General features: G+C 41.6%; 3 protein-coding genes across 8 annotated transcripts; all 3 read left to right on the top strand.

Annotated features, from left to right (window-relative positions):
• The first annotated feature begins 752 nt into the window (after positions 1-752).
• On the top strand, positions 753-6,313 carry cluap1 (clusterin associated protein 1). 6 transcript variants are annotated; one of them, XM_076040617.1, is made up of 13 exons: positions 753-1,137; positions 1,344-1,483; positions 1,577-1,688; positions 1,978-2,062; positions 2,169-2,348; positions 3,000-3,095; positions 3,349-3,432; positions 3,550-3,683; positions 3,787-3,928; positions 4,012-4,084; positions 4,170-4,280; positions 4,734-4,783; positions 6,015-6,313. In XM_076040617.1, the coding sequence occupies exons 2-13, from the start codon at positions 1,462-1,464 to the stop codon at positions 6,198-6,200; spliced, it is 1,275 nt and encodes a 424-aa protein (XP_075896732.1). In that variant the 5' UTR covers positions 753-1,137; positions 1,344-1,461; the 3' UTR covers positions 6,201-6,313. The 6 variants fall into 6 exon arrangements, with proteins under 6 accessions (XP_075896732.1, XP_075896735.1, XP_075896734.1 ...); XM_076040620.1 differs by having other exon boundaries at positions 1,377-1,483; XM_076040619.1 differs by having other exon boundaries at positions 1,416-1,483.
• A 623-nt stretch (positions 6,314-6,936) lies between these two features.
• On the top strand, positions 6,937-9,098 carry ccdc124 (coiled-coil domain containing 124). Its single transcript, XM_076040588.1, has 5 exons — positions 6,937-7,031; positions 7,590-7,767; positions 7,986-8,184; positions 8,315-8,417; positions 8,549-9,098. The coding sequence occupies exons 2-5, from the start codon at positions 7,609-7,611 to the stop codon at positions 8,751-8,753; spliced, it is 666 nt and encodes a 221-aa protein (XP_075896703.1). The 5' UTR covers positions 6,937-7,031; positions 7,590-7,608; the 3' UTR covers positions 8,754-9,098.
• A 246-nt stretch (positions 9,099-9,344) lies between these two features.
• Positions 9,345-17,429, top strand: kcnn1b (potassium intermediate/small conductance calcium-activated channel, subfamily N, member 1b). Its single transcript, XM_076040585.1, has 10 exons — positions 9,345-11,082; positions 11,693-12,772; positions 13,162-13,599; positions 14,060-14,155; positions 14,583-15,001; positions 15,136-15,277; positions 15,471-15,581; positions 15,759-15,886; positions 16,032-16,101; positions 16,793-17,429. The coding sequence occupies exons 2-10, from the start codon at positions 11,735-11,737 to the stop codon at positions 17,078-17,080; spliced, it is 2,730 nt and encodes a 909-aa protein (XP_075896700.1). The 5' UTR covers positions 9,345-11,082; positions 11,693-11,734; the 3' UTR covers positions 17,081-17,429.
• The last annotated feature ends 390 nt before the right edge of the window (positions 17,430-17,819 follow it).

Below are 17,819 nucleotides of genomic sequence, written 5' to 3' on the forward strand. Positions count from 1 at the left end.
GTTCGGTCGGGCCTCCTCTATGTTGCGGCTCTTTCCGCCCCGGTGCGTCACCACTCGTCCGCGGCCCTGTTTGAGTCCTCGTCCGCAACGGCGCAGTCCAGCCGCTGAACACCGGGAAGCGCCAAGTCACTTTCATTCAGCTTCTCCAGAAACGAGGAGAGCAGCCGTTTGTTCAAATGGTCCGTCAGGGTCCTCTCCTCCTCGAGTCGCTCCTTGGCGACACTTTCGCCCGACTCCACTTCCTCCTCCGGCGCAGTGTCTGAGCTGAGCTGCGAAGGAGCCGGTTGGTGATTCAAGGACAAGCCGATCGACTGCTCGCCTTCCCCGGGCTGCTGCTCGGGGAAGGAGTCGGCATCCGCCCCGGATTCCGTCTCCATCCGCGCTACTAAAGAGGACTGGAGCGCGGCATTCTCCAGTTCTTTCAGGCGTTTGCCGTGGAGGCTGCTAGAGGGAGGCGCGCTTCCAGTCGTGTTGTGATGTGGCCCGCCAGTTTGCTCCATCGTGCTCCCGGTCGGTGTAGCCAGCCAATAGATATGGACGCCCTGCGAGCAGGCTGAGATGTGTCGCCCCCGTGTGTCCACAGATATTACTGCTCCCCCTCAAGCCTTCTGACGCGCTCATTCTTTTTTCATGGCTTTATAAAAGTACTCAACGATCCAGTCGACCCACACCAAAGTATATATTTTATTCATTAATATTTACAATCCAAACATGTCATATGATGTTGGGGGGGGGGGGGGGGGAGTTCATGGCGTCAAGTACTCAGCACCGCACCTCGCTCATTAACTCTCGCAGTGTAAATGTCTTAAATGAGTCAAACGCGGTTTTAGATTCTCGCGATTCACAAGTCAAATCGATATCTCATTCGTCACTTTTCAAAAGACAGTCTAAACAAACGCGTTTCGCTTGCTAGCCTTTTTGTTCTCTTTTTTTTTTTGACACACGTGAGCTTCCGTAGGAGTGTCACCTCCAAATGGTTTCCATAGTGATCGATCGTGGTCGTGTGACAATATCCAACATCGGTGAAAATATATCGAAGGCGGGGCAAATGTCCGATATGGAAGGTATCTTACGCTTTGTTTCAGCGGCTTATTGAATAAATATAGCTTTACCTTCGAAGGATTCAGCTGAACCTTGGTGAGTGAAAGAGCGGTTTATCGTTAGCTATTTTTGCTAACTTTATTTTCGGACTATAGCTGCGGGATAGTGTCATGGGTTTTCCAAGATCGCTGCGATTATTCGCGTCATACTGTCTCAGTCATAGCATATGTCAATGTCGTAGCTGCACCCAGTCATCGCTGAAGCATCAATTACCTAAAACATGTTTGATCTCGGCCTTCCAGACTTTCCATGCTAAAGTCACGCTGGTTGTGCAGCAATTTGTTGCCCGAGCCGATTCCTCTTTGCTGCTGCAGGAAGCTCCGGTGAGGACTTGTGGATGTGCAACATTCACTGGTCAGGATGTCTTTCAGAGATTTACGAAGTAAGTGATGCTCCCCGTCCGTGTCCGTTCTCTTTTGTTAGTGTAACGACCCCCACCAGATCACTTTGCTATTGTTCACCACTCTTTTGGCAGATTTCACAGAGATGATGAGGGCTTTGGGTTATCCCCGACTGATATCAATGGAAAACTTCAGAACGCCAAACTTCACCTTAGTGGCTGAAATCCTGACATGGCTTGTAAAAAGGTATTCATTGACTAAATATCATTGTCAAAATCAAATGAAGCTGGCCTCCTAATTCCTTCTGATGTGTGCATTCCTTCGCGTCTTTGCATTACTTACAACAACGACATCTGCCTCGTGTTGAACAAGAATCTAATTTTCAGAATTCTACAGCCCTGTTTAGGTACACTGTGTATTTTTGCTTTCGTCCTCCTCTTCTGTTGAACTTGATGTCAATATCTGTTTTTGGACCATCCTTTTGGACTGTGTCCATCTGCCCTTTTTTTTCCTTTTTTTTTTTTCTTCTTACCAGTTATGAGCCTCAGATGGACATACCCACCGATGTGGATACGGAAGCAGACAGAGTTTTCTTCATCAAGGCAGTGGCACAATTCATGGTGATCTCTCTTGCCTCTTTTGTTCGCTAATCTTGCCCTTGTTCATTTGGCGCACTCACTGTGTTTTTTTTTTGTTTGTTTGTTTATTTCGTTTTGCCTGTTGCAGGCGACCAAGGCGCACATCATGCTGAACACCAAGCATCTCTACCAGGCTGATGGCTATGCAGTAAAAGAAATGCTGAAGATCACCTCAGTGCTCTACAGCGCTATGAAGACCAAGCAGCTGACCCTGGGGGACCAGACCGAGGAGGACAACATGAAGTTCAAGTTCGACCTAAGCTCACGGGTAAGAGGCGGCTGACACTGTGTGCTGTAATGAACGTTATCCTTTATGTTGATCAACCTTGTACAAGCCTCTCTTCTAAGTCATCACATTGACTCAGTGGACCTGAAGCTGTTAATGGACCTCAGACATTGACTTAAGTTCCATAATTTGCAGTGGCACTTTTGTTACTACCTTGTCAAAAGGCATCTTTTAGGCAAGTTTTCTCCTTATTTCTGTATACAGTCTTTTTAGGAGGTTGGTTGCCTTGCATTTCAAGGCCAATTCCAGCACAGAATACCCTGGCCCACGCTTGGAATCTCCTTTAAATTACCACAATCACTATGTAAATTTAGCCTAAAAAAACCCAACTTATTATTGTTTTAGTTATCCACCAACAGTTATCATATGAAATATGATCACCCACTTGATTTCAAATGGGCTCTACCAAGTTACTGCCCATTTTCAGATTAAATATACAGTAGATTTGACATGACACTGCATTGTGAAATCGTTTTTTATCGGCTGACCTTTACAAAACTGTCACAACTTTGTTTCAGCTACGATCGACTTATATTCTCTTCGCTACCTGTCTCAGATTTTTCTTTAATGCTATCATTTCGTAGAGGGACAGGTGTTTGCAGCTAATATGGTCTGATTTCATCCTCATCAAAGATTTCAGATCTCAAATCAGCGCGGCAGCTGGCGTCCGAGGTCACAGCCAAAGGAGCCTCTCTGTATGATTTACTGGGAAAAGAGGTGGAACTCAGGGTGAGTGGAGCAAACCTCACTGGACACAAAAGCATGGAGCAACTACTTATGTTCTCTTTGCAAAAAAAATAGAGACGCTTCTTGTGCCAAATACGTGGCACACATTGTTGTTTTTTTTCTGTCTTTCTTTTTCTTTTGGTTGTATAAGCTAATAGGAAAATCAAAGAGGTGGCGTTGATTTTTCAACCAAATTTTTCGGCCTAATAGTGAATAATTAACGCTCAAGTGACGCAAGACTCACATACATCCACAGGAAATGAGAACTGACGCCATTGCCAGACCTCTTGAGATCAACGAGACGGAAAAGGCCCTGAGAGCTGCTGTCAAGGAGGTTCTGGTATGTGTGTTTTCATCTTTACCATGCAACTCTTCCTTTTTAGCTTTGTAAACAAATCTCAGTTTCAGTGTAAAACCTGTACTAAACTAGTCACCGTGCATTTGTGTTTATCATCAGGAAAGTGTGGAGAAGACCAAAGACATGCTGGGCAACGTTGTGTCTGATGAAACCAGTCTTGACAACAAAATAGAGAAAAAGAAACAAGAGCTGGAGAGATATAGGAAGAGGCTTCAAACACTGCAGAGTGTGAGGTCAGTTCACAAGCTAGCAGGAACGAGGCAGAGCCTACACCGAACTGGATGTCTGTTCTCACGGTCGCTTGCGTGAAAATGTTGTCCCACTCCAACCATTCAGGCCCGCTTTCATGGATGAGTATGAGAAGATTGAGGAAGATCTGCAAAAGCAGTATGACGTCTTTGTGGAAAAGTTCAGAAACCTCTGCTTCTTGGAGTCCCAGCTGGACGAATACCACAGAATGGAACAGGAGAGGTTTGAGGTGTGTGTGTGTGTGTTTATGGAGGCAGTTAATTTGAAAAGTTTTGTATGTGCTATGGATTAACAGGATTGTTTCAATGGCAGGAGGCTGAAAACGTGATGAGGATGATGCAGCACAAACTGAGGGAGGAGGAGAGGGACCTGATGAGGAGCTCCTGTGAGGAAAACAGCAGCGTTCACCAAGACAGCCTCGTCTGCCTGTGCTTTGAATCTTCACTTTCATTCCATCTCTCCTCCTGCAGTGAAAGATGAAGACTCGGACATTGATGTTCCAGAAGACGAGGGATCTGGGAGCGACATGGAGGAGTGTCATCCTTTTAAGCCGCGGCCTGCGCGGAACAGCTTCATGACAGGTCTGCAGCAGAAATTTGACTTCTGACTATGGGCTCTTTACATTGTAACAATATGTCCAGTGCTTCAACATATACATCACACATTGTTCACAGGGACGATATTTTCTCACAGCAGCTTTGGACCTAAGATCAAAAACAAAACTGAAGGAGAACACATGGGGACATTAGCGGTATAAATATATGCTTAAAATCGCAAAAAATAAAATATTAATCTTAATGATATATGGTAAAAACAGAAAGCACATACAGTATTTCCACTAACCCCAGTAGTGAAGATGAATACGCAATTCCATCAGATTTGTTTATGTGTGTGTCTGCACGTGCATCTTTTCAAGGAGTGAGGGCAGACCGTCAAAGTGAATTTCTGCACATGCAATTCAAATTAAATATTCTTTCACTTAAAAGTGGATCACGAGATAAAGATTTGTGAAATTGTCTATGTGTGCACCACAGGAAGAGGTGCTCGATTCATCGGGGACATGCACGGTGGGGAAAGTGATGAGGTCAGTGTTCTCTCTCACTCTTATTTTTCAAAACATCTTTAGATTTTCTTTGCCCACTGTTGGCTGTGCCCTCGCTTCTGCCTGTCATTGAATTTTAACTTTGCATGTTTACAAAGATTTTTTCCCCCCACTTGTATTGGTCTTTCCTCCCTTTCCATTGTTTCTTATTTTGTTGCCCTTATTTTTTAAGTCCACCCAAGCCAAATCCAAAAGGCCAATCTCTCATTCCAAACAACATCGGACAGGAAAGGTTTGTGTGGGACCGGTTTGTGGCCCCCGGTTGTTGTTAAATGTGTAAAAAGGAAAAATTAATTTTCGGATCCAAGTAGGACAATGCCTAAAATAGAACGTTCTTCAATGTTTTTTTTTTTAAAGGACATTGACATAGAAAAAGTACTTAGTAGTACTTAATATAACTTAATATCGCCACTTTAGTTATATATGAACTCCACAAAAAAGTAATAATTGTAGAAACTGTGGATCTGTTCAATTGTAAAGATGTGTAAAATGTTTTAAAAAAAAAAATAGCAGCAATACCAGTATTTAAAACAGATTTTTCCTTTTTATGCAAGGTACCGTAAATATTGTAAGAGGCTCCAGTAGTTACCCCATGTAGTCCCCTGTTGATGGGTCACATTATGAACGATGTAGCCTTTAGATCACCCTTGACATTTCCATAGAAGTTTATGACCCAAAGAAGAATCCTACATTGTTTTAACCTGGCCTTTATGCATATATATCAAGAATTCTACCCGTTGTTTTGGAACCACTGCAGTAAATGTTCCAAGCATAGAGCATTGAACTTTAACACAAATTGCCGGAAATCAGCCCTTTGTGATGCCACAAAGTACATGGATGTCTCTCCCAAGGTACTAATACCACTCATAGCCAAGGGTTCTGTCTTCTGAGACCACTTTTTGTCATCTTCTGAATGTGTGGAGCGCTTAACAGAGCATCTGCTTTAGCAGGAAGTCAATACCTGGAATGAGACTTTATACTGGATAAGGTCAATATGGACCTTCCTATATGGACATTATGAATCGTATCCAAACAAACACACACATGGTACAGAAACATAAATCTCAGACCCTATGACTATAATTAGAATTTTTTAAAAAATTGCCCAACCCATCTCCTTGTCTGTTCTTCACGTGTGTTGACATACCTTAACAAAATGATTGTCTTTTACCAACTTTCTGCTCATTGCATCTTTATTGTATGTTTGTTTTAGACTGAGGACAGCGAGATCAATGTAGATGAGGATGATGAGGAGGACGAGGAGGGTGATGAGGATGGCGAGGAAGAGACCAAGGATTTTGAGAACAACAGCCTCGATGGTCAAATTTCCAGGGGTGCTAAGCCTTCCAGAGGTGGCTTCAGGCCATCCCTGCTAGAGGAGAGCAGCAATGATTTCTGAATGAAATTAACATTGTGCACACACATGCTGTTTACTGAAAAATATGTGTAATTTCTGTAGCTTTTATATTTGTATACAGGAGTATTTCGTTCAATAAAATATTGGAAGTTTAATGTTTTGTGTGTGTTTCGGGACAGTATAAATAGCATGAAATCCTTTCATATGGATAATTCATTATTTATGAATGTAGTTTAGGACTTGGTGGGGTTTTAACGGGTTAACAAGGTTTTTCACTGTGACTTGATGCTTAGCTGACAATTACGTAATTAAGTAATTTTTATCCAAATTTTTAAACCTCATTTTCAGTCATTAAACGATGTAACATGATAGCACAACATATTAGGGAAAATATCTTTAATGCATACGACAATATTGATTCTTTAACAAATTCAATCCGATTTGTGTTTTATCTACTACATGAAAAAAACAAACAAACAAAAAAAAAACACTATTTGCAAAAGCTCCCGGCCCCTTTGCACGGCTTAACCCTCGATGTAGAAGATGAAACAGTTCATGTTTTTAAATCGAGCCCTACCACTGATCCTAAAGATTTTTTATATTTCCCCCCCTTTCTTTTAAATATTTTGTTTTTCCATTGAAAACTAGCGGGATTTATTTGTTGTTGGAACTTTTCGATTTGTGAATGTATGTCTTCCTTTCTACGTTAAGGTGTATGATGGGTTTTGTTTTGTTTTTTGTTTTGTTTTTTTTGTAATACACAAATGAATGACGTCACAATTGTGCGCGAGTCATACCGGGGAGGCGGTGGCGGATGCCTCTTCGAAACTGTCAACTGTCGTCTTTTAGCAAGCCGTTGTTTAACTCACACAGGTATGAAACCGTGTTTACATTTAGATCGGTGTACATGGTGGCCGTTGTTCTGAATTAATTTTGTATAAACGCAAATCAGGTACGAACTGCTTATTAACCACTAGCCACTCTTTATTTAGCTTAGCATCAGCTAGCTTCCATAGCAGCGTCCCACTGCAAGGAAAATAACTACGTTTTGTTAATAGTTTTTTTTGTTTTATTTAGTCATCGTAACAGCTTTAGTTTTTATGGCTATCTCAAGCAAATGTGCGTCTTATCTGCGACTTTGTTAACTCGCTTGCTTGTGCTTGTCTTTCCGGCAAATAAGAATAATGTTATTTGGTTTCACAAGTTTTGCGCTATCATTATATCTTCATTAGTTCCAATTCACCCGATAGGCGCCGGTTCACAATGGTACTGTAATTGTCTTTTTTATGTTTTTTTTTGTTTTACTATAACGTTGTAATGTACAAAAAAATAATTTATTATTCTTATTTTTTGGTTTCACTTGTAGTGATAAAAGGTACTTTCTCGTATGAGTTGCTGGCGTTTTGCCATTTCAACTTTGTTGTTTCTTAGCTGAGAAGCAGCTTTTGGGATGCCAAAGAAGTTCCAGGGCGATAACTCCAAGGCGGCCACAGCCAGAGCCCGCAAGGCTGAGGCCAAGGCGGTGGCAGATGCCCGCAAGAAACAACAGGAGGAAGATGCTCTGTGGCAGGAAACTGATAAACATGTACTCAAGAAAGGGCAAAGAAAAGTGAGATCCCTTCTCAGTTTCTCTCTTTTAGCCTGAGTCATCTAAGCTGTATTTATGCCAGTGTATTACTGTTACATAGTTGACCGTTGATTTATTTAACAACAGGCCCTAAACGGCCCTGCACGTAGCCTGTGTTATGTCATGTCACGTGTACACATTTAAGACCTTAATTCCAAATTAGACTAAAGCAGTTATCACCAGTGAGATATTAATCGCAGGACGACAAGGAAAAGAAACGGCTAGAACTTCTGGAGAGGAAGAAGGAAAACCAACGTCTTCTGGATGAAGAAACCTCTAAGATAAAAGGCAAATCCCCGAAAGAGGGCGAATCTGGAGGAAAGGTGACACGTGCCCAGATTGATGAGGTGCTGCAGACCGAACGGCAGCAGCAGGAGCAGATGGAGCTAAAGCCTAAAGGTGAGATGCAGATTAATCGTATAAAATCCCACCAGCCTTGCCCAGATAAAATTTTGAGCATTCACTAAGTTGTTCATATAATATCCGACCAACGTTCTTTTTCCTCCTCTCTTCATGTTTACTCCAATAGAGAAGAGCCACCTGGAGGTTCCACTTGAGGAGAACGTGAACAGAGTTATTGATGAAGGAACCGTGGAAGCCAGAACAATAGAAGATGCTATTGCTGTGCTCAGGTACTGGTTATTCCCTTCTGATTTCCGGAGATACATCTTGCGACAAAGTGAGAGCATTTGATTTTGGCGTCTTAAGCCAATAAGTGACATTAAAATGAGTGGGTGCATCATTGTTCCCTGTCTGTGTCCAGCACGGGGCCGGAAGAGATGGAGCACCATCCGGAGCGGAGGATGAAAGCAGCATACGCCGCGTATGAGGAGGCCAATATGCCTCGCCTTAAAAAGGAGAACCCCAACATGAGGTTGTCGCAGCTGAAGCAACAACTGAAGAAGGAGTGGATGAAAGCATCAGAGAACCCCCTGAACCAGCAATTTGGCTCCTACAACTTAAAGTGAAGCCACTGCTTTGCTCCCTAACTTTTGTTTGAAAACTGTCTGCCTTTATGCAGCAGAGACTTCCATCGAAAACAGTTTTGTTTAAAAGTAAGCTCTGCTGATGAGAGCCCCATCATTACCATCCAAGAAACTATCTCTCCAGCACAGATCCCTTCACTATAGCAGGGAGACAGTCGGTTCCTTCCGGCAAGGTTGCAGCTGGTTATTATGTCCACGCATGTGGCTTCTGATGAGGCACTTCAGCAACTAATTAATTGAATTTCTTTTTCTTTTTTTCTATCACTGCTGGGAAGGTGAAAAGACAGATGTTTTGGGAGTAACTTATTAAAGTTTACCACACAGTCACATTTATCATTGTCAGATGTTCTTGCTTTTAAATGACGGATGACTTTGCAAGGTTTAAGCAGTTGCCACCATACATCAAACATACCGAAAAGAAAATACAGATCAGAAATAATCTTTCATTCCCTCTTAAGGATATTGGTTATTTTGGAGGGGGACAGAAGTTTTAGGACAGCTCAGCAGTCATCAAAAAAAAGCTTCCGTTTGATTTAAAATTGCTGACTTTTATTTTCTCTCCAATTTTCCTTTAAAATTTACTCTTTTTTTCTTTTTCAAATGACCCATTTACTTGCTGAAATAGTTACTTTAACAAAAACTGAATAGTAACAACTTTGGTATCGCTGTGGTGCAGATCACACCAAATGATGAAAGGCTTTGAAAAACAGTTAACTGACAGAATGCCAAATATAGAAATTATTCACTAATCCTTAAAGTGCAATTTGTATTTACAAATTAATTTAACAAGAAAAAAATATGTGTAGAGCTGGCACATCTCACATTTTACTAAAAATGTTCATAGGTTGTGGTTTATTTATCAATTAAAGATGGTTTAGTCTTTTAAATCGAAACATAAGTAACACAACTGTACATACTGACAGATGTAGCAGCTGATGGGTCAGCTTTATAATGTCTTGTGCACTTTAGCAAAGGAGACTTTTCCACAAAACCAGGTTAGTGCAGCAAAAATGGCTATGATGGGAAGCAGCCATTTGTGCTACCATGAGGAGATCAAGATATATTCTTTTGGTGAAATTGGCCTCTCTCATCTATCCCTGCATACTGTCCATCATCCCTTTTAGCAGTAACTTAAAGTTTGTTGAAGTTTATTTTTTATTATTTATTACTTATTCTGACTGACTGGTCTCAGAAATGAAAAGTCTCACTGTGGCTATATATAGTCCCTCTGGAAAAAAAACAACTTGTTTTATAGTGCGTAGTTGAGTGTATTATTTTAAACTGGCTCTGCAATAATTAATACTGACAGTCATGTGGCTAGTCTTTCCATCAGCCACAAAGGTTTTTTCCTGCACAGCAACATTTATTTACTGAGCTGCTGAGGCAGCAAACTGCAGGCTTTGTAGGTTGGTCTGGTGCCAGTCTAAGGGACAGAAAGCAAAGATAAAAGCTGAGCGTAAGCTGCAGAAATATCATTTAGAAAAAAGGTTAAATAACAAGTTACATCAAAAATACCAACAACATTGGGTCGTATTTCAGACATTCATATATGAAGAGGTTCCCAAGCATTAAATTCCACTTTCTCTTTCCATTGGAGGAAAAATAAAATGAACTTAAAGCATGATATATAATTACATCTTCACTTTCCTCTTTCCAAAAGCATCATATTTCCTTCGTAGGTGGATGACAAAAATATCATGCCAAACACCACCAATTTTTTAATATTTATGTTTATATTAAATTAGTGGGTCCATTGGTGAAAGACCTGACGTGGACTTGCACTTTGATTAATTCCGAATCAGACTTAAAAATGGCCACCTTTGTTTAGCAACACTTGTGGCTGAGGAGATAAGAGAGCTTGTGAAGGCCTTTGAACCGGACAGCTTCAATGACAAGTTCAGATGACCTTTCATTTTCCCTTTAGCATTGAAAACAGCTAGTCCCCCCTTTTGTTCACAGAGCAACCAATCAGTCTACACAGTTTCCAGGGTTAGATCTTGGATGTGTGATGTTCGGCTGTATAACTCTGATCTGATGTTTATTGTCTGCTTGTGTCGAACCCGCACCCTCCCACTCTGGTCCATTTGCATAGCAACCCTTTACGGGGCCAGCTGCTGCTGCCCCTTTCTTTCTTCATGTTGAATTCTAATCATTACTTTCAAAGGAAAGCGTCTCCAAAGCTCCTTTATCAAGTGTGTGTGCTGGGAGGAGGCAAAGCTCCAGTCCAACATCTAGCCCAAGTGCTCCGCTTCGTCCTTACACTTCTATTTTTCAACTTGGGAGACCAAAATGAAATCACTGAGACAAAAAGGTAAGGATATTTATTTTGATTTTTTTTTTCTTTGCAATGAAAGTATTCACTAACAATAAGTAAAGTCATTATTAAATGTATTAGCACCCACAGACACTTGCACCCACTGGATGATTGATATGATTTCTTTGCAGTATAAATGCGTTAATTCTAGAGAGATAGTCTGAACTGATGTGGATAAATTGGTCATTTACATATTCGTTACACAAACATTAGATGGGGGATCACATCTGCATCTGACAGAGTCACATTCATGACCAGCTGAAAATGCAATCTGAGAATGATATGTTATTTTATGTATGGTGCCATTTAGCCATGTAAAGGACAATCCCATTCGTTTAAGGCATTTTCCCTTAATGTCCTATTTATTTTATTATCTTTTATTTCTTTAAAATCCATGAAAATCCAACTTTTTTGCTCCTAGTCAGGAGTTAAGGTCCCCTTTCATTTGCTTGGGTAAATCAAGGAGCCTGACAACTCAAGTATTAGATTACATGAACCATTTTTATGCAAAATAAGAGAAAACACATTTGATGTGTACTGTATATTATTTTACTTTGAGGACCTCTGAAGTTACTCTCGTCCTTTTTCTTTTTCCATTCCTTCCCAGTCACATCTTAAGTCATTTTTATTTTAGCTCAGCAGCGATGCCATGAGGTTGATCCTGGTTAAACCCACCAATGCAACGCGACGTCTCGACTTAACAGGGGAAGTTTATCGTGATGGAGATCTTGAGAACTGTGCCTCAGGAGACCAATCAACTCTGACAAAGTCCCCCGAGAGGAAACAGCATACCAGCATTACCTCTGTAGATGCATTGGTTCCTGCACAGGAGACAAGTCTGTGCTGTGAATCCCCCCAGCGACATGAGAGATCAAATGGAATAAGTCCTCCAAAAGTGTCTGCTCAGATGATGCCGCGGAACCTGACCTTGTCACAGCTGAGTGATCAGGACTGGCTGCTGCTTTGCAGTCAAGTTAGTAGCATAGAAGATGATTCACCCTCACCAGGGAGCACGGCCAGCTGTGTGCAACATCCAAATCACAGCGACACATGTGGTTGTTCTTGTCTTGACGCGCATCAGCAGGCAAAGGCTTCAAGTTTTCGTCAGACATCCAAACACAGCACGCAGCAAGACTTCCTGTCCAGAGTTCCAAACCGGAGAAGTCTTTCATCCTCGATGCCTGTCCAGGCTTTTCCTCAAAGGACACAAGCAACAAATCCTTGCCAGGAATTGTCACATCAGACACATCAGCAAAGTCTTTTAAATCCTGCAACAAACCAACCAGCAGATTGTTTCAAATTCAAGGGGACAGAAGGTCAAAAGGGGTTGTTGCCCCTGTGCAACCGCTTGAAACTTCAAGAGAGCGTCCCTGAAGCAACTTTATTTAACATTCCACTTAACGCCACCGAGTGCGCACAGACGACCAGGGAACTCCTGCAACATTCTCCGAGCGTTGACATGGACTTCAGCTGGAGAGAGCTTTTTGGTAAACAGCCATTGCTGGTTCAACAACGCCAAAAGCCTCACTCCTCGGTGAGCGGAGATCCAACCTGCAAGTCATTTGGAGATCCTTCGGTCGTCCTCAACTGCCGTCATCTTCCGTATGAGCATTCAGCTACTACTCGGTGTGGTTCACTTGAGAACCAGGATTTAGTGGTGGGAGAAGACAGGCAGCGACCAGATAAGGTAACATATGAAATCCTGTTGCAAATCTGTTAGGTGACACCCACCCAGCTACCAGGTCTCATCACTTACACATCTCTAAGAAAAAGGAAATATGTAATGCAGAGGTCGTGCGATAAACTGGCAACTTGGGTGGAACCCTGCCTTTGTCCCAAGACAGCCCGGGTAAGCTCCAGCAGCCCTGCAACCCTGATTGCAAGAGAGGCACTGATGGGAAATAAATGGATGTGATACAAAGTGAGAATGTAAAAATGCTATGTATGCTGTGTATAGCCCACCTTTGCCCTGCAGAGAGTGGAATAAGTTCCAGTTGATACTCACCTAGTTTTGATTTAATGTAAAAGTTGGATGCCAAATGAAACAGTGGCTTCACTATTTACCTTTACTTGCAGAGAACCTCTCGACACCTCAGTGAATCCAGACTTTCCCTCCTCAAACACACCTCTCCACCTGCCAACTCCTTGGAAACCAGCGACATCCTAAACGGTGATGCAGTGCGGCCACTCGGCAGCCGGGGTACCACTAGATCCAGTCTGTCAGATCTCCACACAACGCAACAGCCTCTTCAGCTCCTCCAGAGTGCCATCCAGGAGGACGCCTTCTCCAAAGTTACCAGAGACGATTCCAGTAAGGCCAACAGTGAAAACTTGACCAGGCCTGAAGGCAACGCACCACAGAAGAAGACAAAGGATATCAGCTATCGGCTCGGACAGAGAAAGGCTCTTTTTGGAAAGCGCAAACTGTTGAGTGACTACGCCTTGGTCTGTGGGATGTTTGGAATCATTCTCATGGTGGTCGAGACGGAGATGTCAAGAGGATTTTATGAGAAGGTAGGGTAATCCTGTAGGATAGTCTTTTTATTCAGAAAAACGAGATAAAATAACTTGAAAATAAAAAAGAAGGCTGAGTCGCAGAAGAAATAAGTGACAGTTCGGGGGTCTATGTCCCTATGTCGATGGAGCCTCTGGTAACATTTTCTAATAAACAAAACAATTGTTGAGTTTCATATATGAACGAATTCTACTCAATAAAAGCCTGTACCGACTCATAATTAATCAAAATCAGAAGCGCTGTTGTATTTGTTATCCATGACTGCCACTAGCATTTATTCAGGCCATCAGTCTGTAAAACTATAGAAGGGTTGCATCATTAAAGAAAGAAAAAAAACAACAACAAAAAAACAACCTTCAGTGTCATGCTCCGTTTGGTGAAAAATGAAAATGGACTGCTGTGAAAATGGAGTGGTGTTGAATAGATACAAAGGGCTTCACTCTACATTTTCTCTTTCAGGATTCTATATATTCGTATGTCCTGAAGGGCCTGATCAGCCTCTCCACTGGTCTTCTTCTTGGACTCATCTTGTTGTACCACACCAGGGAAATCCAGGTCTGTAATAAAACACAGGATTGAACAGTTAAATGTGCAGTATACTGCAGCAGTGTAACCTTTGCATTCATGCTGGGGAAAAAAATGGGAAGCCACATTGTTAATCTTATTGTGTTTGTAATTTATTCTCTGGCTAAAATTTTGAGTTTGTTGTCATGTGAAGTTATGAATTTATTAAAGTCAAATGATTTTGCTTGAGTAATTGCATTTAATGTTAAGTTGTCTGTGCCTTAATCTTCAAGACTGTATGTAAAGAGACATTTTGAAGTGAATTTGAGCAACAAAGCTTTATTGAGTTTTTTTTTAAAAGATAATTTTACATTTATAATAAATTAACGACCCAATTGTTTATATCTGTGTGGTTACTTTGCTGTATGTTGGTTTACTGAAAAGAAAAAAAATATTCATTGCCATAAAATCTCTCCAGCTCTTTATGGTTGACAACGGAGCAGACGATTGGAGGGTGGCCATGACTTTCCAGCGGATTTTCCTCATTGTGCTGGAGCTCCTGATCTGTGCCATTCATCCCATTCCGGGTCAGTATGTGTTCACCTGGACAGCCAGGCTCACCTTCAGCTACGCGGCATCAGTGGCGGATGCCGACGTGGACATCATCCTATCTGTACCCATGTTCCTGCGTCTCTACCTGATTGGTCGGGTGATGCTGCTCCATAGCAAGCTGTTCACAGACGCCTCCTCTCGCAGCATCGGAGCTCTCAACAAAATAAACTTTGACACTCGATTTGTCATGAAGACGCTGATGACCATTTGCCCTGGGACGGTGCTCCTGGTATTTAGTGTGTCCTGTTGGATTATTGCAGCATGGACAGTGCGTGTGTGTGAAAGGTATCACCTTACATGTATTGCTCTTGTAGTTCTTCCCATAGAATGCATTCATTTTTATTCATCTGCTTATTGAACAATTTGTTGAAGTCACTCAGCATTGTCCCATTTTGATTTTCTTTGTCGTGCCTCTGCAGGTATCATGACGCACAGGAGGTAACTAGCACCTTCCTTGGGGCAATGTGGTTGATCTCTATCACTTTCTTGTCCATCGGCTATGGCGACATGGTCCCTCACACCTACTGTGGGAAAGGGGTTTGTCTTCTGACAGGCATCATGGTAAGTGTAGTCCAGCCAGACCTTTACACACACAACAGCAGTCAGCAACCAGATAATTTAGGACAGCTCGGCAATCCTTTCTGATGTCAAAACTGTATGTGTGAATGTAATAATGTATTGCAGACCATATATAACATGGTTTGGTGAGATTTCATGCAACCACTGTGTCATTAAGCTCCGCTGTCATTCTAAGGGAGCAGGCTGCACTGCTTTGGTTGTCGCTGTTGTGGCTCGGAAATCCGAGCTAACGAGAGCAGAGAAGCACGTCCATAACTTCATGATGGACACTCAACTCTACAAAAAGGTCTGAAGTTTCATTTAAACATGTACATTTGCATCAATAGGTTCAATCAATAAGTTTAATGATGACAAGGGTAATTTTGTTCACCATGTAATTTAAGAAAAAAAATATTTCAGAGGAACCTTACGGCTAATTAGCCACACAAACATAGCTTGTCAAGTTACGTTGTGTGTTCTGCAGATAAAAAACACAGCAGCCAATGTGCTGAGGGAGACGTGGCTCATCTACAAAAATACCAAGCTTGTCAAGAAGGTTGACCATGCCAGAGTCCGCCACCATCAGCGCAAATTCCTGCAAGCCATCCACCAGTAGGTCCAAATGTTACCTGAGAAAGAAGAGTTTGGATATTGTTCAGATGGGATAGATTAGTGAATTTTACATTTTTATCTAAATAATGCATTTTATTTTACACTGAAGTGATATTTATTTATTTATTTATTTATTTGTTTATAGAATGCGGGAAGTGAAAATGGAGCAGAGGAAATTAACTGATCAGGCCAATACAGTTGCAGACCTAGCCAAGGTTCGTGGACATTTAAAAATAATTAAAAAATGGCAATTTCTTGAAAATCTTGTTTGACTTTGATGACGTACAATGTTGTTTTTGAGAATGGATCTTGCATGAAGAAAAAAGGAAACACCTGAGTGAATGAAAGTATCTTTGTGACCGTTTTCAGAGGCGTCATATTTCATCTAGTTTTTGTGAATTTTGGCTCAGTTTGCACATATTTAGTGGGGCATGCCAAAATCTCTAGCATACAAATAATTTGTGTAGCAGAAACCCTACATACTCATTTAGACAGACACATCTTCATTTGAAATTCTTTGTCATTTTTTTCCATTGTGATGGATTGTTCAGAATTGTTCAGATCCATTCAAAAAATAAACAGAAAAAATATCACTTCACAATTACATGTTGTTTAATAAAACACATATTATTAAATTTGATCTTTTTACATTTTATTACTATTACTTTTCATGACTGTTAATAATTCCTTTCGTAAGGGATTTTTCACTTTACTGAACAAGAATATTTGCTAAGACCGTACAGATGAACCACATGATTAAAAACTCAGTGGACATTATGAGGACTGTTTAAATGTGTAATCTTTAGATAGGATTGTCATTACATAGAAATAATCTACACCAGAATTGAAATATTTTAACAGTTTAACAGTCAGCTTGCTGTGATTTCTTGCATTGATCCATTCCAGACTCAGACCATGATATACGACCTGGTCTCGGAGCTCCAGCAGAGAAGTGAGGAGCTGAACAGGAGGATTGAAGTACTGGAGGAGAAACTTGACTCCATCCTCCTTGGTGTCCAGTCGCTGCCTGTTGTGCTTTCTCAAGCAATAACAAAACTACAAAAGGATTTCCTGGACAACTTGGCCTGCCGGGTCCATTTCCTGTCGTCCTCCCTGAGTGCTGAGTGCTGTTCAGTCCCTGCTAGACAGATCTTTCCTGGATCCACCTCCCCAGAGACACCATACGGCTCCTAAGTTTCACTTGGTGCCCAGCAACCTTTTACGAATTCTGGATAGCATTTTGTCACTATATGTGCTTCCATTTCCATCGAGTTTCTCTATCAGTCCAGGGATGGGGTTTTTCCCTAAACGCATCAGTCCATGTGACCTGCCTAGTATCCTCCTAAGCATTTGATTTTAATGCCATTGTTCCTGCTGGTCCTTTTGGTATGATTCAAAGAGAACTAGAAATGAACATTTTGAAATTCGTTAACAAGCTCCTCGAGCTAAAACCACCTCCTATGATTGCCCTGGCCAAAAAGCATTTATTGGGGGTGATGTGGCAAGTGAAAACAACATAAAAAAAACAAAACAAAACAAAACAAAACAAAACAAAACAAAACAAAACAAAACAAAACAAGGCTTATGTCTAGTAATGTAATGGCCAACAGCATTGTGTGTTTCCCCATGTGATGTATCGCTAATACCCGACCTCGACCAAAAGTCTCGTTTGCCACTGGGCCGGCCTTCTGCACTGCAAGACTCGCAAAAGTAAGTTCACGCCATTTCTCAGCCACTGATTGAGTTTCGCACGAGATGGCGATGGCGGCGATTAAATTCGATGGTAAATCGTTTTGTGAAGCCGCATGGCGGGCCAGCCGTTGGTCAGAAGTGATAGATAGAGGGAGCGCCAGCGACGGGGTTGTTTACTTGAACTACCATCTGTCCCGCTGGGGTTACGGAATAACAGGGAACTGCGTAATCTCGCGATACA

The sequence above is a fragment of the Nelusetta ayraudi genome, unplaced genomic scaffold (assembly GCF_046127955.1).
Source record: "Nelusetta ayraudi isolate G7.1 ecotype Tasmania unplaced genomic scaffold, CSIRO-AGI_Nayr_v1 ptg000062l, whole genome shotgun sequence".
NCBI classification, from domain to species: domain Eukaryota; kingdom Metazoa; phylum Chordata; class Actinopteri; order Tetraodontiformes; family Monacanthidae; genus Nelusetta; species Nelusetta ayraudi.

Bases quoted from the DNA above. Each gene is read 5' to 3' on its own strand.
- ccdc124 (XM_076040588.1), top strand. From the start codon at position 7,609: ATGCCAAAGAAGTTCCAGGGCGATAACTCCAAGGCGGCCACAGCCAGA. The intron at 8,185-8,314 runs GTGAGATGCAGA...TTACTCCAATAG, and splicing joins GATGGAGCTAAAGCCTAAAG to AGAAGAGCCACCTGGAGGTT. The intron at 8,418-8,548 runs GTACTGGTTATT...GTCTGTGTCCAG, and splicing joins GATGCTATTGCTGTGCTCAG to CACGGGGCCGGAAGAGATGG.
- cluap1 (XM_076040617.1), top strand. From the start codon at position 1,462: ATGTCTTTCAGAGATTTACGAA. The intron at 3,433-3,549 runs GTATGTGTGTTT...GTTTATCATCAG, and splicing joins CTGCTGTCAAGGAGGTTCTG to GAAAGTGTGGAGAAGACCAA. The intron at 4,784-6,014 runs GTCAGTGTTCTC...TGTTTGTTTTAG, and splicing joins ACGGTGGGGAAAGTGATGAG to ACTGAGGACAGCGAGATCAA.
- kcnn1b (XM_076040585.1), top strand. From the start codon at position 11,735: ATGAGGTTGATCCTGGTTAAACCCACCAATGCAACGCGACGTCTCGAC. The intron at 14,156-14,582 runs GTCTGTAATAAA...AAATCTCTCCAG, and splicing joins ACCACACCAGGGAAATCCAG to CTCTTTATGGTTGACAACGG. The intron at 15,582-15,758 runs GTCTGAAGTTTC...TGTGTTCTGCAG, and splicing joins ACACTCAACTCTACAAAAAG to ATAAAAAACACAGCAGCCAA.